Source organism: Zosterops lateralis (genome assembly GCF_965231275.1).
Source record: "Zosterops lateralis genome assembly, chromosome: Z".
NCBI lineage: Eukaryota > Metazoa > Chordata > Aves > Passeriformes > Zosteropidae > Zosterops > Zosterops lateralis.
The window spans coordinates 43,907,705-43,922,712 of NC_139800.1; the positions used below are offsets into that span (position 1 = coordinate 43,907,705).

Consider the following 15,008-nt stretch of genomic DNA (forward strand, 5'->3'; position numbering starts at 1 on the left):
CATGCAAACAGCCTATTCATCCTGAATCCATCAGATCCTATGCCAGGAAAGGAGTTCCAGCAGGTGAAGTACTGCACTGCTGCTGAAAGCTGTGCAACCAAAAGGTAGAAGTTCAGTGCACCTCTCCAAAACTGTTTGAGCTGTCCAAAAATTCAAGTATACCTCCATATCAGGCACTACTCTCATTGCAGGAATCACAAGGAAGTGTAACTAAAAACTATATTCACTGGGATTTTTCCCATATAAAAATGTTGAAACACTGTGGTAAAAATCCCTGTATAGGAAGAAAGATATCAAAACACAGATTTGGCCTTTTCTTAGGCTGAATCCTATCCCCAAAAGTGAAGAATTATAGGAAAATATAAACTTCTTAATGGATTTTCTTACTATTGTTCATTCCAGTTTCATTCCGCTTGTTCTGAGACAATCTACAAAGTTAGACTGTCTTCAATGGAGAGGTACAAAATAATGATTCCTGATTTCTAGAAGCTCTACTGTGATAAATGTAAGGGACACTTGAAACCAGAATATTCTAAAAAATCTAAAATATTTTTAATCCATCATGCTAGTGTCATTCAATTACTAGCAGTTAATAACATTAATCTTCAAAATTAATCTTCACAAACTTTGTGTCAGAAGTAAAAAAAGCCATGTATTTCCTGGAGAGCTGCTTCAGGTTTTTTTCAAATCTTACTGAAGCACTATACAATCCAATCAGCCAGTAAAGGCACAGACATTTTTCACATCCTTATTTACTTGTTTTACTGTAAAAGTGGGACACTACAATCAGAAATATTCATTGAAATGTCGTTCTCCAATAATACTTGGCACATTTCTGCATGGCACAGAACAACTGTCATCCATTCTTTCGCCAATGCTGGCAGCATTGCTTTGGATAGTGATATTTAGGTGAAGTGCTTGTCTATAAACTTGATCAGACATTTAAATACCTGCTTGTTACTGGCAATAAGGCCTGATAAAAGCACCACACACTTCTCTAGAGAGAGCTCTTCCCTGGACTGGAGATATGCTAAGATTTGTTCCAACTCAAGCCACTGTGAAAATGCACATTATTTTTAATTGCAAATAGTATTTTACACAGATTCTTTAGGACCATAAATATGCTACTGCCTGATTCACTTTCTTAAGATCCAGTGAAAATCAGAGAAACTTCAAAACTTCTCTCCAGTAAAGTAGCCCAAATGTCAATATTGTCTTCTTAGCTAGAGCTCCAGAGACGTTAAGACAATCTGCAAGAAGCTAAGATGACCAGCACAGCAGCAAGAAGCTGCATTGTTCTGTCCACTCTCTCTGGCTACATTTGCTCCTGTTTGCACTTCCTGAAAGTCTAAACATATCCCATTGCTTTAGAAATAAAAAGTCATTCAGATCCTTTCTCAGTGTAAACAGAAATAGCTGTTCTCTATTTATTGCTTCAGTCAAGAAGAAACATTGAGGAAATCCCTGACTGTCTATACACAGCCATAGAGTACTACCTAAGGAATTCATTACTGAGAAAAAATTGTAGTAATACCTCTCTTTTTGAAATGAAATGAGTAGGGAATAAAGCATATATTTGCCATGTTTACAGCACTCTGGGGATAAAACAGTGAGACTATTTCAACATTCATTCTAGCAGTAGATAAAGAACTAGCAGTCTGATTTCTTAATTCTAAGTCCACAGTAAATTTCTCCTACAGCATGCTATAAAAAATTACCACATATATATATAATTACCAGCCACAAATAAAACTGTTCAATAACTTTTGACATAATTTTTTTCTTATTTCAAACATTATGTCAGAACACAAGCAAACAGAAGAAACAACCATTTAAATAATTAATGATCCAGCTCTGCAATTCACTGCTTTCAGAAGAACAGTCTCACTGGCATCAGCAGGGCTGTTTACACCCTGGTATGTGGATAACCATGAACAAGAAATAGGGAGTCAGCAGAGAGATGGGAGAATCCTTGGAAATCTCTCTTTATTCATCTTCCCAGCGCACCAGTGCTGAATCCCAAAACTTACTCAGAGTAAATCCCACTGAGCTTCAAAGAGGCATAAGCATCCTTAAGTGTTTTACCAAGGAGTTGGAGAGGACTGTCACCACTGATCATGTAAGCTCTGAGATTGCACCAAGGTCAGCATGATGAAGTTTCTAGATAGCCCATGCATATCTCCAATCTTAAGATTCTTTAGAAAATAACCACTGAGTTATGTTTCATTTGTCAAGATTAAGTGGTTGAATGAAGACACTTCCGAATGTACAGCTTTCATTTTTCAGTTGTATTTTGGCATGACTTTCCTGATATGTTAGGAGACCCATTATTATTACCCCTCCATACTGATTCGTGATGAGCACATTAACAAAAAATACACTATTTTTTAGCAAGGACTGTGAAATAATATGGGGAAGTTTTAATGTTGTTCTCTGTTAGATGCTTTACTCAAATGCCACCAGTGAAATATTTAAAAAGCATTTAAATTTCAGCCTCAGAGGGATAAGCTCCCTAATATCCACAGCAATATTCTTCTTTCTGTGTACAGAAGTTGATTACTACACTTCCCTATTTCCTGAATATCACTGGCATGTCAGGTCTCTGTGCCTTGAGAAACTGGAACCAACACCAGCATCCTACGTCCATGGTAACAACAAACTTCACCTAAGGCCTCTCTTTAATTTATTGAAAATGCAGTACCTTTTGACAAAACTAGTCCTACAGCAACAGACATACATCTGTACTATCAGGTATGACATTTCTGTGCATATGATGGTCAAACCACCACACTCCTTCACCCTTTCTCCTGCATGGTGTAATCACTGTTGTCTGTCAGACTACACCTGATTTCCTTGGTCAGTAAAAAGACTCACTAAAAGGCTATTTCTGAAGAGCAGAATGGTGTCATCTAAGCTGCATATTAGGTCACGTTTGACTTTCCAAAGTATATGCAGCTTACTAAACCTAAGGTCTTTGAAATGGGAGTCTATCTAAGACTTTTGCATTTTCTCTGAAATGTCTTTATATTTAAAATTAAAAAAAAAAAAATTCTAATTCCAGTAACTACAATAAAATATTTGTGGGGACAAGTTTCAATGTTATATTACATATTAAAAAAAGAAAATGTATGAAATGTACAAAAAAAAGTAAGAAAAGAAAATACGGCTTGGCTCTATATGCAGGATCAGGCCCAGATGAAATAGGGTGGAACATCCAACTCATGTTAGGATGGTTTTTTCAATATTCTTGGAAACTCAGCAACTTACATATGTAATAGAGCCCAAGCAATGACTGAATAAAGAATGACAAATAGCTTAGGATTTGTTATGACAACTTTGACGTAATAGCACTGTGCATTTTTTTAACTATGTCTGACACAGCAACACTCCCAGGAAGAACAGCTGCTTAACCATTTCACCACAAACAAGACAGTGCAGTTGAGGATCATGACAACACCAGTCAACATCAACAACAGTTGCCAATTTTATGTGAGATACACAGAATAGTTTACGTTTTCAGCTGCAGTTTTCTGGATGGAGAACATATGCTTAGATGGTCTAAGGCTTTGGAGTAAGCAGGTACTCCTAGTAAAGCCTAACAGAACCAAAAATTACTAATGTGGCTCTTAAGATGCTGGAATCTATACAAAAAGTCAATTTCAATTTATATAATAAATCAGAGGTGTTACAGACATGCAATGATGTGGATGGCTTTTGAGCAGACATAATAAAAAGGTGATAGTTATTTCCACCAATTTCTTTACAAAGATTTTTTAACCTAATTCTACCCAAATACAATGTAGAAGGAAGCAAAGCCCTCAAAATAAGAAGGAGCAGAAGTCAAATGCTTTTCATGAATACCAAACTCTTTTACCCGATTGTTTTCAAACCACCATCAATTGACTCAATATTTTTCTCCACAATTAATTCCACTACCATGCTTCGGAAAATCTGACAAAATATCAATAATTAGATGCCAGCCACTTAGAGTTGTGTGAAACTTGGCGGTTTCACTTTGCAGGAGTGCAGGCAAATATTTTATTTGGTGTCAATCCACCATTTTCAGTTTGTGTTGATTTTTGAATAAGTTCAAACAGGCAAATGAATAAGCAGTCAAAATTTCCACATTTTACCTGGTTTCACTTCATGATCATCCAAATAAAAAGGCATATCTTCATGAATCAACAATGGAACAAGTTAGACACTCAAATTCAGAAGGAAATACAAGAAAATATCTATCATGGGGTTATGGTGACTTACATTCAAAGCCCAGGATCATATTAACCCTCTTTAGCACCATTAATCTCTTTGTATTCTAAATTCTATAACGTGCTGCAAAAATGTTTATTTATGATGCTCTATAAAGGCACAAAGTGAGAATAACAGTAGCAATAATTTGGGGTTTTTTTTTAGATCCTGGCACTATTCTATAATATCACAGGTAAACTTCTTGTTCTTTCTACACTTTCCATCCACCTGCGACTACCTTAGGATTGCAGCTCTTTGCATCATCACTGCTGTTGTCAGTATACCCAATTATGCTATTTATCTGGCAAAAATCATGATTGATGCAACAGAAATAATAGCGAGGGAGTTTGTTTTAAATAAGAGAAATATGCCACAGAAGTAGTAACAATTGAAAAGGTCTGACTGTATTAAGATTTCTGCTGAGAACATACTCATTGCATTCTTCTGTGGAGGAGTTAAAAGGAAAAGTCCCAGATTCAAGTAACTACAGGCACCACATGTGGGAAGCTGTGAGGTAGAGAAAAAAGGCCAAAGAGAAGAAAGCAACAGAATAATGAAAAGGAGAAAGGAGACACTGGTGAAATACTGGTAGAAATAGAAAAGACAGAACAATTGAAAAACTCAGATGCAGAAGGAAGATAATACAAATGAGGGAAATAACTTTAGAATACAGGATGAGAATGAAGAACAAATGGATTAGAGATGGACTGAAGGAGAGATGATGAAACAGAGAAAAGAAAGGAGAAGGAGAATGGAGGTATCTAATTACAGAACTCATTGAAGGCAAGATAAAATTACAGATGGAGATGAGAAAAGTTTAAGAAAGGATGGTATGAGAAGATGAAAATCCACAATCAGAAAGGTACGTATCTGAAAACAGGATAAATAATATCACTATTGTACAGGCTTAAGGCAGAATTAGGATGTGAGAAATGTTATGAGAAGAGTATGAATAGGAAAATTGTTAAAAAACAAGGTTAGGTACAGAGGTAGGGCCCAAGACGCTACGAAATAAAGAAGACCTTAGGAAAGGAATGGGAATGAAAAACAATAGATGAGCAGAGGTTTGGATGGAGACCTGGGTGCTACCCCAGGTGCATGCAAGGTCATCTTACCAGTCCACCACAGGTACTGAAGGAGGCGAAGGATCCCGGGTAGCGGAGGACAGCACCACTGTAGTAACAAGCTCTCTCAGGTTGTGACTGTGCAGCACTGGGTGGGCTTTTGCCCTCACCCCCAAGCCGCTCTTCCACAGCAAAGCTAGGAGCCAGGAAGCGGCTGTCCCTCTTGAGTAGCAGATAGAGTTCCCGAGCAAAAGCTGGGATCCTCAGCAGCACTTCATCTCCATCCTCTGCAGGAAGTGGTGAGGGGGGGGATGGTGGGGTTGGCAACTGAGAGGCAGCACCAGACCCCTGGTGCAAGGGAGACCAGTGGTAAAACTCCTGAGACTCATACTCATCCTCAGTGTCCTCTTCCTCTGCTGTCTCCCCTACAGCCTGCTCCTGCCCGTCCACCGAGGAAGAGACTGAACGCACCTCTCGGGAACTGCCAGCCACCGGGCCAGGCGTGACTGGGGCACTCAAAGTGCTGCTTCGGTTCCCACTGCTGGGGTCGACAGTGCAACCACCACCACTGCCACCTGTTGGCTCCTGCTGGCCCGGGCTCCACAGTGCAGGGAAGACAATCTCCCACTCCTCAGTCTCTTCTGAAGCATGGAGACCTGCAGGAAATCCGGCAGATGCTTTAAATTAGCGGAGAACTGAGTAGCACCCAGTGCCTGCTAAAAAGCTACCTTTTGCCCATCACAAGATGGTCCTTCGGACTCCTAGACCAACAAGCATCCCACACAAAATACAGTGGGGTTCCTTTTTGTCCCTTTCATCTTGTCCTTATGCACAGCAGGGGGGCCAGATGCTAGACGGGTCTGTGCCTGTTGATGCGTCTGGAACACAACAAGGTCCTGCAGAACACTGACAGAAAGCTGGACCCTAAGCTGGGCAGAAGTTGTGTTTGTACCAGTGGCTGGGGATGTTCTTCCTTTTGATCACCACCTCCATGCAAGGAGGTGTCATTTGTCATTTAGACAAAGCAACAACTTTTTCATATAGCTAAAAAGAAAAATTGCTGGGGAAAACCTGAACAATTTTGAAAATTACAACCTTCTTCTCAGCATGCTGTGCAAGACCCATTATGCCTCCCAGAGTTCGGCCACACATAAACACACGCCATGGCTGCACGTCCAAGTGGGAATTGCATGCACATGCCGTATCATGATCATTCTTATAACGAAATTGAATTAGAATCACTCACTAACTACTGATGTCCGCATATCCCATCCACTCTACATCACAGTACAACCAAAGTCGACCATGCCAGCATAATGTTTATAAAGACCTGAGTACACACAACCTCCACTAGCCTGAGACAGGAAACAGTTTTATTTATATATTCATCTCACTCGAGGACCAGCACAGCCGAGAGAGATGACAGGGCTGCTTGTGGGAATCAGGTCTGGTACAGAAGAGTGCTGTGCAGTGCACCCTCAGCGCCGAGGTGCGCATTATCCGCTCACCCCCGGGTTACGGGCGGCGGGCGCGGTTAACAATGTCCAGGTACCGCCACCAGCAGCCGGCGGGGCGCGGAGGCCGCCCCGGGCTCGGCCCGTCCTGCGAAAGGCGCGCACTTACCTGCGCCGAGCCCGCTTGACAGCACGCACAGCTGGTAGAACACGCAGCAGACGCGGCTCAGGCGCATCCTCCCTCCCAGCGCCATGGGCTCCGCGCCCGCGGGACGCCGGACACTCAGGGCCGTGCCGAGTCGTGCCGGGCCGAGCGGGGAGTGCCGCGGGGCGCAGCCACCTGGGCGCCCGCGGATAAACTGCGGGAGAGCACGAGTAGCGCGTCCCGGCGGGGCGGGAGGGCAGCACCGGCGGCGCGGGATGCGCAGCGCGCAGCGGCCGGGCTTGTGCGTGTGCGTGTCTCTGTCTGTCTGTCTGTCTGTGTGCGTGTCCGTGCGCGTGTGCGTGTGCGGGCGCGGGCAGGCAGAGGCGCGGCCCGTGCGCGCACACAGCGCCCGGCGGCGGGCGGGCAGCTGCGCCCCGGCGGCAGCGACAGCGCTGCCCCCACCCGCCGCTCGCCCCCACGGGGCGGGACGCGCCGGGCCCCGTCCCGTCCGGCCCCGCCCAGCCCCGCCCGGGCGGGCACCCGCCGCGGCCCCCCTTCCTTCGCCCCGCCACAGCCCTGCCGGCGGGCCGCGGGCAGGCGCCCGGGCGGGTCCAGGAGCGGCCGGGTCCCAGGAGACGGCGCTTCGCACCCTGCCCGCCCCTCTCGTCCGTCCGTCCGTCCGTCCGTCCGTCCCTGAGGGGCGCGCACCGCGTGCGCCCCGGCGGCCGGAGAGGTCCCCCTCATCCCCGTCGCCAGCGAGGCGCTCGGCGGAGCCTTTGCCTAAATTCAGGGAGCAGCAGACACTGACCGCTTTTGCCTAGTTTTGTGTAATCTGATTCTAAACTCCTTTTGCCCCCACCACACAGCTCTCCGTGGAAACCCATCACTTTCCACACCGGCCCTTGTGTCAGCGGAGGAACGAGTAAATGAGGAGCTGAGCAAAAAGCTTTAGCTGCACATCTAGCCTCAGCGTGAACTGCAAAATCAACAGGTAAACACGTCCCTCCAAAAGTCGGATTTTGTCATAACTTCTGCTGCTTTACCTACTGTTCTTGGTGTCAGAGGTGATTGCTGTGCCTTAGGGGAAGGCAGAGCAATCCAGTGCTGTGAGGAAAGCCATCTGTGCCCTCAAGGGGAAGTTAAGAATTTGCAAGAATTCCTTCTAGAAGTTAGTTGTGTAAAATAAAAAGCAAAACATACAAACAAACAGAAATCACGTGTTGCAGCTCCAAATAAAAAACACGTTTAGACTCCGTGGAAGCCAAATGCAGCTGGCTTTCTGGCTTTTGGTCTCTGCTGTGCTCAATAGCTGTTTGAAAGTATGCTGCCTGGGTAGGTATTGTCAGCTGACACCAAATAGTATTTTTGATTAATTGTTTCATTTTATAGGGGAAAAAGGGTTATCATACACTGGTCTTTTTCTCTTTTTTTTTTTTTTTTTTTTTTTTTTTTTTTTTTTTTTTTTTTTGGCATTTGGGCCAACTAACACTAAGCAAAATCTGAGGGGCTCAATGAAAACAAGATTAATTGGTTAGGAAAAGGGGAGTTTTTCAGGACTGCAAACTGCTATTTGCCTGATAATTAGGTGACCTTAAAATGCATTTCAACGGAAGCTTTGTTTTCCAAATAAATAACAGCATATGTAGTAATTTACAGTGGAATTAGTTAGTAGGCCAAATTCTGCAGCCTTTTCACAGCCACAACTCTCCTTAAAACTGAGCAGGAAGTGCTTATAAACTCCTGTGAAAATACTAGACACAAATTCTGATTTTATTTTTGTTATAACAAATCAGAATGTACGGGCAACATGCAAAAATATACAGAGAGGACCTTTACTCTGCATACAGTTACATCACAAAATACATAAATGGATAGCAAGCAGGAATAAGGTAAAAAGATGTGGCATGTGAATGTGCTTACTTTAAAACTGTGAATTGCTGTAACTGTTTCCAATCTGCTGAAGTTCTTGGTTTCTTTGGATAAAATTCTGCTTCTCATATTCACATGTATAATCTTACTAAAAAGACAAAAACACTGGTTTTGACAGTAAGGTAAGGAGAATTTGGCCTTTTCAACACTAACTGCAAAGGATAAAGATGTTTTTAAAAATGCCAATTGAGGAAGACTTTAATATGTTTGACTTTATCACCAGCCAAAGAAAAAAAATATTTCTGATAATTCTCCACATATGAATACAGGGCAAGCTGAAATCAACATGGAGCTGTAACAAATTTCTTTTGTCCATTTTATGTTTTGTTTTTATCGTTTCAATAGTTAAAGTAAAAATATAGGGGGAAGTTCTCTATGTTTAAGTTTGGAAAAAGTGCACTATAAAATAGAGCCCCTACTGGTGTTCATTAGTTTTAACAAAGAGTCTGGTCATAGGTTAATGCTGGTAGATGATATTGTAGCCCACCACATGCTAACTGTCGTCATTGTGAGACTAGTGCAGGGAAGCCTAGGTCTAAGAGAGTAAGAATTAAAGGAACAAAAAATTTCTTTCATACTGCAGTTAGTTTACAGAAGAATAATATTTTATCCATGTGTACTCTAAAAAATACTATCTTCTTAATCACAAAGCCGTTCCAACTCTGCAAAATAGTTTTTATTTTACCAAAGATATGGTACAGGATGTGTTATTAGCTATGCATTTGTAAAATTGGAAGAAATAGTATCTTCAAGCTTGATACAAAGCAAAATGAGAAGAAATGTTGTTTATTCCAGTAAATTCTTAAAACTGCATTACCTATCTGAAGGCTCAAAGCTTTTTGGCATTTCAAGGGATTTGTGCAGAATCACAAATGTAAAGCATGTGAAGCATTGTAAACATTTATAAAATATAACAGTGATTGAGACCATCTCACTGACATGAGAAAAAGAATAACAGAAAATGAAGTAAAGAATATGTCCTTGACCGTCCTTCCTGACTGGGATAAATCAGCCTAATTTTATTGTAATAAGTAGAAATTTGGCAATTTCCTTTTGTTTGGTCCTCCCTGATGTTAAATTTACAAAACTGTGCCATCACTCCCTTAAGGATTGTCAAGGCAAGGGTTCTCCCAGGCCCCACCATAGTCTGACTTTTCATTTCTTCAGTATGCCAAGATCATTCATGATCAGTGATAACAAAACACAGACATCTCAAGCCATCTTTTGAGGACAACAGTATGATTCTTCAACTTCCACACCCCTCATGCAATGGTTTTATTTAAATCTGTGCTGCAGATGCTGTCTTACCTTACATAAGCAAAGGCCAAATCACTTCTTCCCCCAGAACCTCATTTCATTTACTATCTGTTAGGAGCAATTTATTTCTGAGGATTAAGGTAAGTATGGACAGATTATTCTACTGAATTAAAAATATCAGCTTCTAGCAATATAAACACCAGCATCAGTCAGAGACTTTCCTTGGTTTTTCTCCTTACTTAATCATTTAACTGTAAAACCTTCTACAAGTTTATACATACAAAAGTGTTTTAAGATTACCTCACCTCTGCATTATATACAAGATTTCCCCCAGTAATTGTTACGAAAAAACCACTAATATTTAATCCTCTTCACAAGGATATTGTTATTAATTAATTTTTGCCTATGATTTATATATAACTATTGATGATGCCATTGATTTTTTTAAAATCTTTAAGTATATTTGTTTCAACTTTTTTACAACTTAAGAAAACATTCTGGATGAATAGAAAAAATTGATTCTGTTTTGAATGGTGCTTACTTAGGGCCACATATCATATATCCACTGAGATTAGAAATGGAAAGTCACATCTTCCGATTTCTAGGGTGCTTTGCTAATGTTATCTCAGTCTAAATAAACTTGCTTCAAAGAAGATTGAATAAAGTGTCTTCTGATGCACAAGATACATGTGAACCAATGCTGCAAATTTTCTCCACCTAAGCATGACTGAAAGGAAGTATTTTCCCTTTTAGAAAATGTTGTATTTGCCCTCTTCAACTGAACAGTGAATTTCCACTGTCCATTAGCTCATGAACTCTGAACATATAGTCTGTAATTCTATACTGTTATTTACATGCTCAACATTAAGTGTTTATTTAAAAGGTATGTATTTAAGACCACTTCAAACAACTCTTTTGCAGCTCATACTACAGGGCGAATCTTATAGTTACATCGGAGCTCAGTATTACAATCAGATGACCTGCTGAGTAAGATATGCATCAAACTGTTGTGAGCTTAATGCCTCTACTGGTTTAAACTGCATCAACTTTAAAAGGGCAAAGTTAAGCCTATAGCAGCTCAATGTCATTATGCCACACTACTGCTTCTTAAGATTCAGTTGAATTTATTAAATTCAATTGAATTTACTGAACTCAGCAAATTTTACTCCCAGTAATTTAGTCCCAGTTTGTTGCCTTATGAGTTACTTCTCAAAGTCATATTGATCAATTTGTGGATAGTATTAGCTCAAAATATGCTGTCAACACAGTATTTAGAATGCTTGGCCAAGTCACCACTTAATTAGAATAGGCTTTCACAGCTCTTTTGTTATATCCTTTTGACTTAGTGATTCCTTCTTCAGGGAAAAAAAATGTTTGGCAATCGTTTACATTTTGACAGAAAGCCCACCCTGTACAGTGGAAGGTAGTAAGGTGCTCTACTTCAGCTGAAATCGCTTTAAAGACAGCAAGACACTCCATGTGAGACTGAGTTCTGCACAACTTCCCAATCTAAAATTTTCTTTCAAAGTGGAGCTTCCTCAGATTTCTTAACTGAATCATCTTACAAGCAAATATGTCACCTGATCAGTTATGGGGAATAGGCTACTTCAGAATGATCAACAAATAGTTCTCACTTTTGGAACATCTTAAAAGGGCAAGGCTTCAAATTTGAAACGTGCAGTTATCGCTTGCAGAAAAAAATGTTAATCTCCAAGAATCACAGAATCATTTAGGTTAAAAAAGAGAGATCATCAAATCAAACCTTTGCCTTAGGAGAGTATATAAAAACAGAGGCTGCTTATGGAGAATAATTCACATTTTTGATTAACATTGTGTGGTTTTTCTTGACAATTACATTTTAAAATAATACAGTAATCCTCTTTTAGAAGGCATCTTCAAAATAAAAATAGCTTAGAACTGTAGTACAATTTATAAATGTATATGAGCACATGGAAACATTACTTACTGAAAAAAAAGTAATAATGGAAAATACCCTTTAAAAGGGCGTAATGGACAAATTTTCAGAGTGGAGGTAAGTCTTTCCCCAAAATAAAGATAATGAAACTTAACTCTTCTTTCAAACTGTAAGGATAGCTTAGAAGAGCAAAGAAATTTTTCATCACCAAAAATGGTGGAAATGCTTCCTATAGGAAAATTATCTCATTTGTGGCATTGGTATTAAAAAAAAAAAAAAAAAAAAAAAAAAAACACCCACCATGAAACCTCTTCTAATTTGTATCAGAACCAGAATCAGGGAATTTGGCAAAGTGACTTCATGTTCTGTCTGCCCACATATCTCCCTACATTTAAAGGAGGTGGGGACAGCAGGCAGAAATACAAACCTTACAGGAAAATTTTTGGTAGGAGCTGCGAACCTCTGGGACTGAGCACAAAACATCAGCATTTATGATAAAACCAAAACTATTGGCAACAATATTAGTTTATTAGTGAATGTTAGGTTGATGTTTGCTATGTTTGAAATAATAAGTTTAAAATATTCAATAAGCCGGGCATCCCAGCCCTACTAGTCAGCCATTCTGTTTCAGATTTTATTCAGGTTTTATACAGAAAAATGGACCAATCATGTCAAGTGAGTTAAAAATACTTTCCATTGCTTCCGTAAACAGTTTAGATGCTAAGTGGTATTACCATCATAATCTATTTACAGCATTTTCTTTTCTGAAAAAATATCAACCCCCCACTTTTTCAGTCAGAATCAGTGTAACTCAGAAGCCTATAAATTTGAAAAAAGAAGGAAGAATGTAGGACCGGGAATGATAATATGAAAGGCAATGCAGGTAAATATGGTATGACATGAAATACGGCTCCAAGAGATGCTGAAAAAACTAAGTTCTAGAGTTTCAGACAGTTAAACTGCAGTTTATCAGTATAGATGCATTATAATTTTTATTATGTAACAATATCTTTATTATGCCACTAACTCACACTGAGAAAAAGAAGACAACACGGGGGAGAATGAATCGAGGATCAGGAGAAGCAAGTGTAGAGGTGATTGAAAACTGATTAAGGAAATGAAGTCAAGTAAAACAAGAGAGGTTACAGAGAAGATTGTGGGATTCCACTTCAAAAGCTGTAGGTAAATCAAATCTTGCTGTCCATGCAGCAAGATAATTTCCTTGCTGTTTTGTAAGGTGAGACATACCAATAGCCTTGCTTTCTGAAACAGATCTCTCTGTGTAGGTTTGAAGAAAGCACTCAATAACAGGGCTAAACAAAGGCAATCACTGATTTCTAGATATCAGCCTTCAGCTTCTTACCTGTCTGCAAGCACTGAAGATGTCATGAAACCTTAGAAATTAAGTTAACTAGTCTCCCAGTCATTATTCACTTAGATGACAGTGTGAATATCCTATTTGCACTTTCCCTTGCCACAGGAGAGAAAGACTTCATTATATCTACCAGATAAAAAGCAAACATTGTAGAAATGATTTATTTTTTCCTATCTAAAGGATTTATTCATAAGAACTGCTGTGTGGTAGCCTGCAGAACAGACTGCCTTGCTCTTTTAGCCTCTGTAACTGGGAAACCCATTAAGACCACATGAGTTGTCAAAGCATATGGTATGTTACATACTGTATGAGTACTGTCCACAGGCACTCGCTTTGAAGGCAGGCCAATGGCAAAGAGAGGCACCAGGAGACCAGCTAAAATATAGAGAAATCAAGGTGACAGCACATAAAACACAAGTTGTGCAAGACCTCTGTTAGGCAAAAAGCCAAGAACACATGGCTAAAGGATTTCCAAGCTACTCTCTAGAAGTCTTTTGCTTGAACAGAGGTGGAAAAAAAATACTATGAGATCATATGAGATGTTCTAAGTTTTGCTTAATAATTCTTAATCTCTGCTTCATGCTCTCTCTCATTATGCTGAGAGAGATAATAATACAAGTGCAAAAATTGGTGTATTTTAGCAGGATGAGGCAGTAGAAATAAAGAAATTGGCAATGGTGATTGCATCCTTGGCCAAAACCAGGAAGTGTCAGTCAACAGAGAGCTCAAAGATCTCCATTATGGAAGAGACATCAGTTTCTGTTTCCAGAGCTCCCTGAAGATTAAATGTGCTTCATATCATTACTACCTAAAAAGTTCAGTTATCCAGTAAAGTGCTATGTATGGTCAGAAAACTTCAGGATTACTTATAAATAGTTTTTCTGAACCAGCTGATGTAAGTCTGGTCCACAGTTGTTTCTGAATTTTGTCGTGGTGTAAAAGCCTTTAGACCAAGAATTTTACCTGGGTGCCTAAATAGCCATGTAAGCCTAATTCATGTCCCATATGTATTCGAAGTAAATACTACTTTATGACACCTGAGACTGATACTATATCACTGAAAAAATCAGAAAGGAATCATTATCTTGCTAAAAATGACCACCAGTTGTTCTGATAATAAGAAATACATGAAATAGTTTTTCTATGAGTAGAAGTATTTCTGATTGAACATCAAAGTAATTGTTTATTAATAATCCATTATGTTGTACATAATCCTGCTTTTAAAGGTCCTACTATCAAAGCTTTTTTACAGGTTTAATTTACTTACATGACTGAAAAATACAAAAGCATATTTTCATTGTTAATTTTTGGTGAAAAAAGCACACAGACACAAACTAGTAATCTGTTGAAAGCTACACAAGTTGAGTTTAAAGTTAGGTCCATGATTCTATACCCTTCCAAGCTGGTCTCCTAGATAGCCGAACTAGTTATTTTAATATTTAATATAGGTAAGATAATATCAACCCAAGATATTACAAATTCAGTAATTTCAGAAACAAGTAAGATAATCTGCACTTTTCCCCTTCCATCTCTCACCTTAATTTTGATGTGAAGGAGAGGAGCAGGGTCTAGGAGCATATTATCAGGGATGGCTGATTTAACTAGATCAGCGTCAGTGTGA

At 39.8% G+C, this 15,008-nt stretch overlaps 1 protein-coding gene across 1 annotated transcript in view; it reads right to left on the bottom strand.

Moving 5' to 3' along the window:
• ADAMTS19 (ADAM metallopeptidase with thrombospondin type 1 motif 19) overlaps window positions 1–7,020 on the bottom strand; it is a gene marked incomplete at its 5' end in the record, with an annotated part of 126,178 nt that extends 119,158 nt beyond the window's left edge. The window contains 2 exons of the mRNA XM_083884323.1: window positions 5,364–5,968; window positions 6,936–7,020. Coding sequence (XP_083740449.1) covers window positions 5,364–5,968; window positions 6,936–7,020 — 690 coding nt within the window. The remainder of the gene's footprint in view (window positions 1–5,363; window positions 5,969–6,935) is intronic.
• Window positions 7,021–15,008: the final 7,988 nt, after the last annotated feature.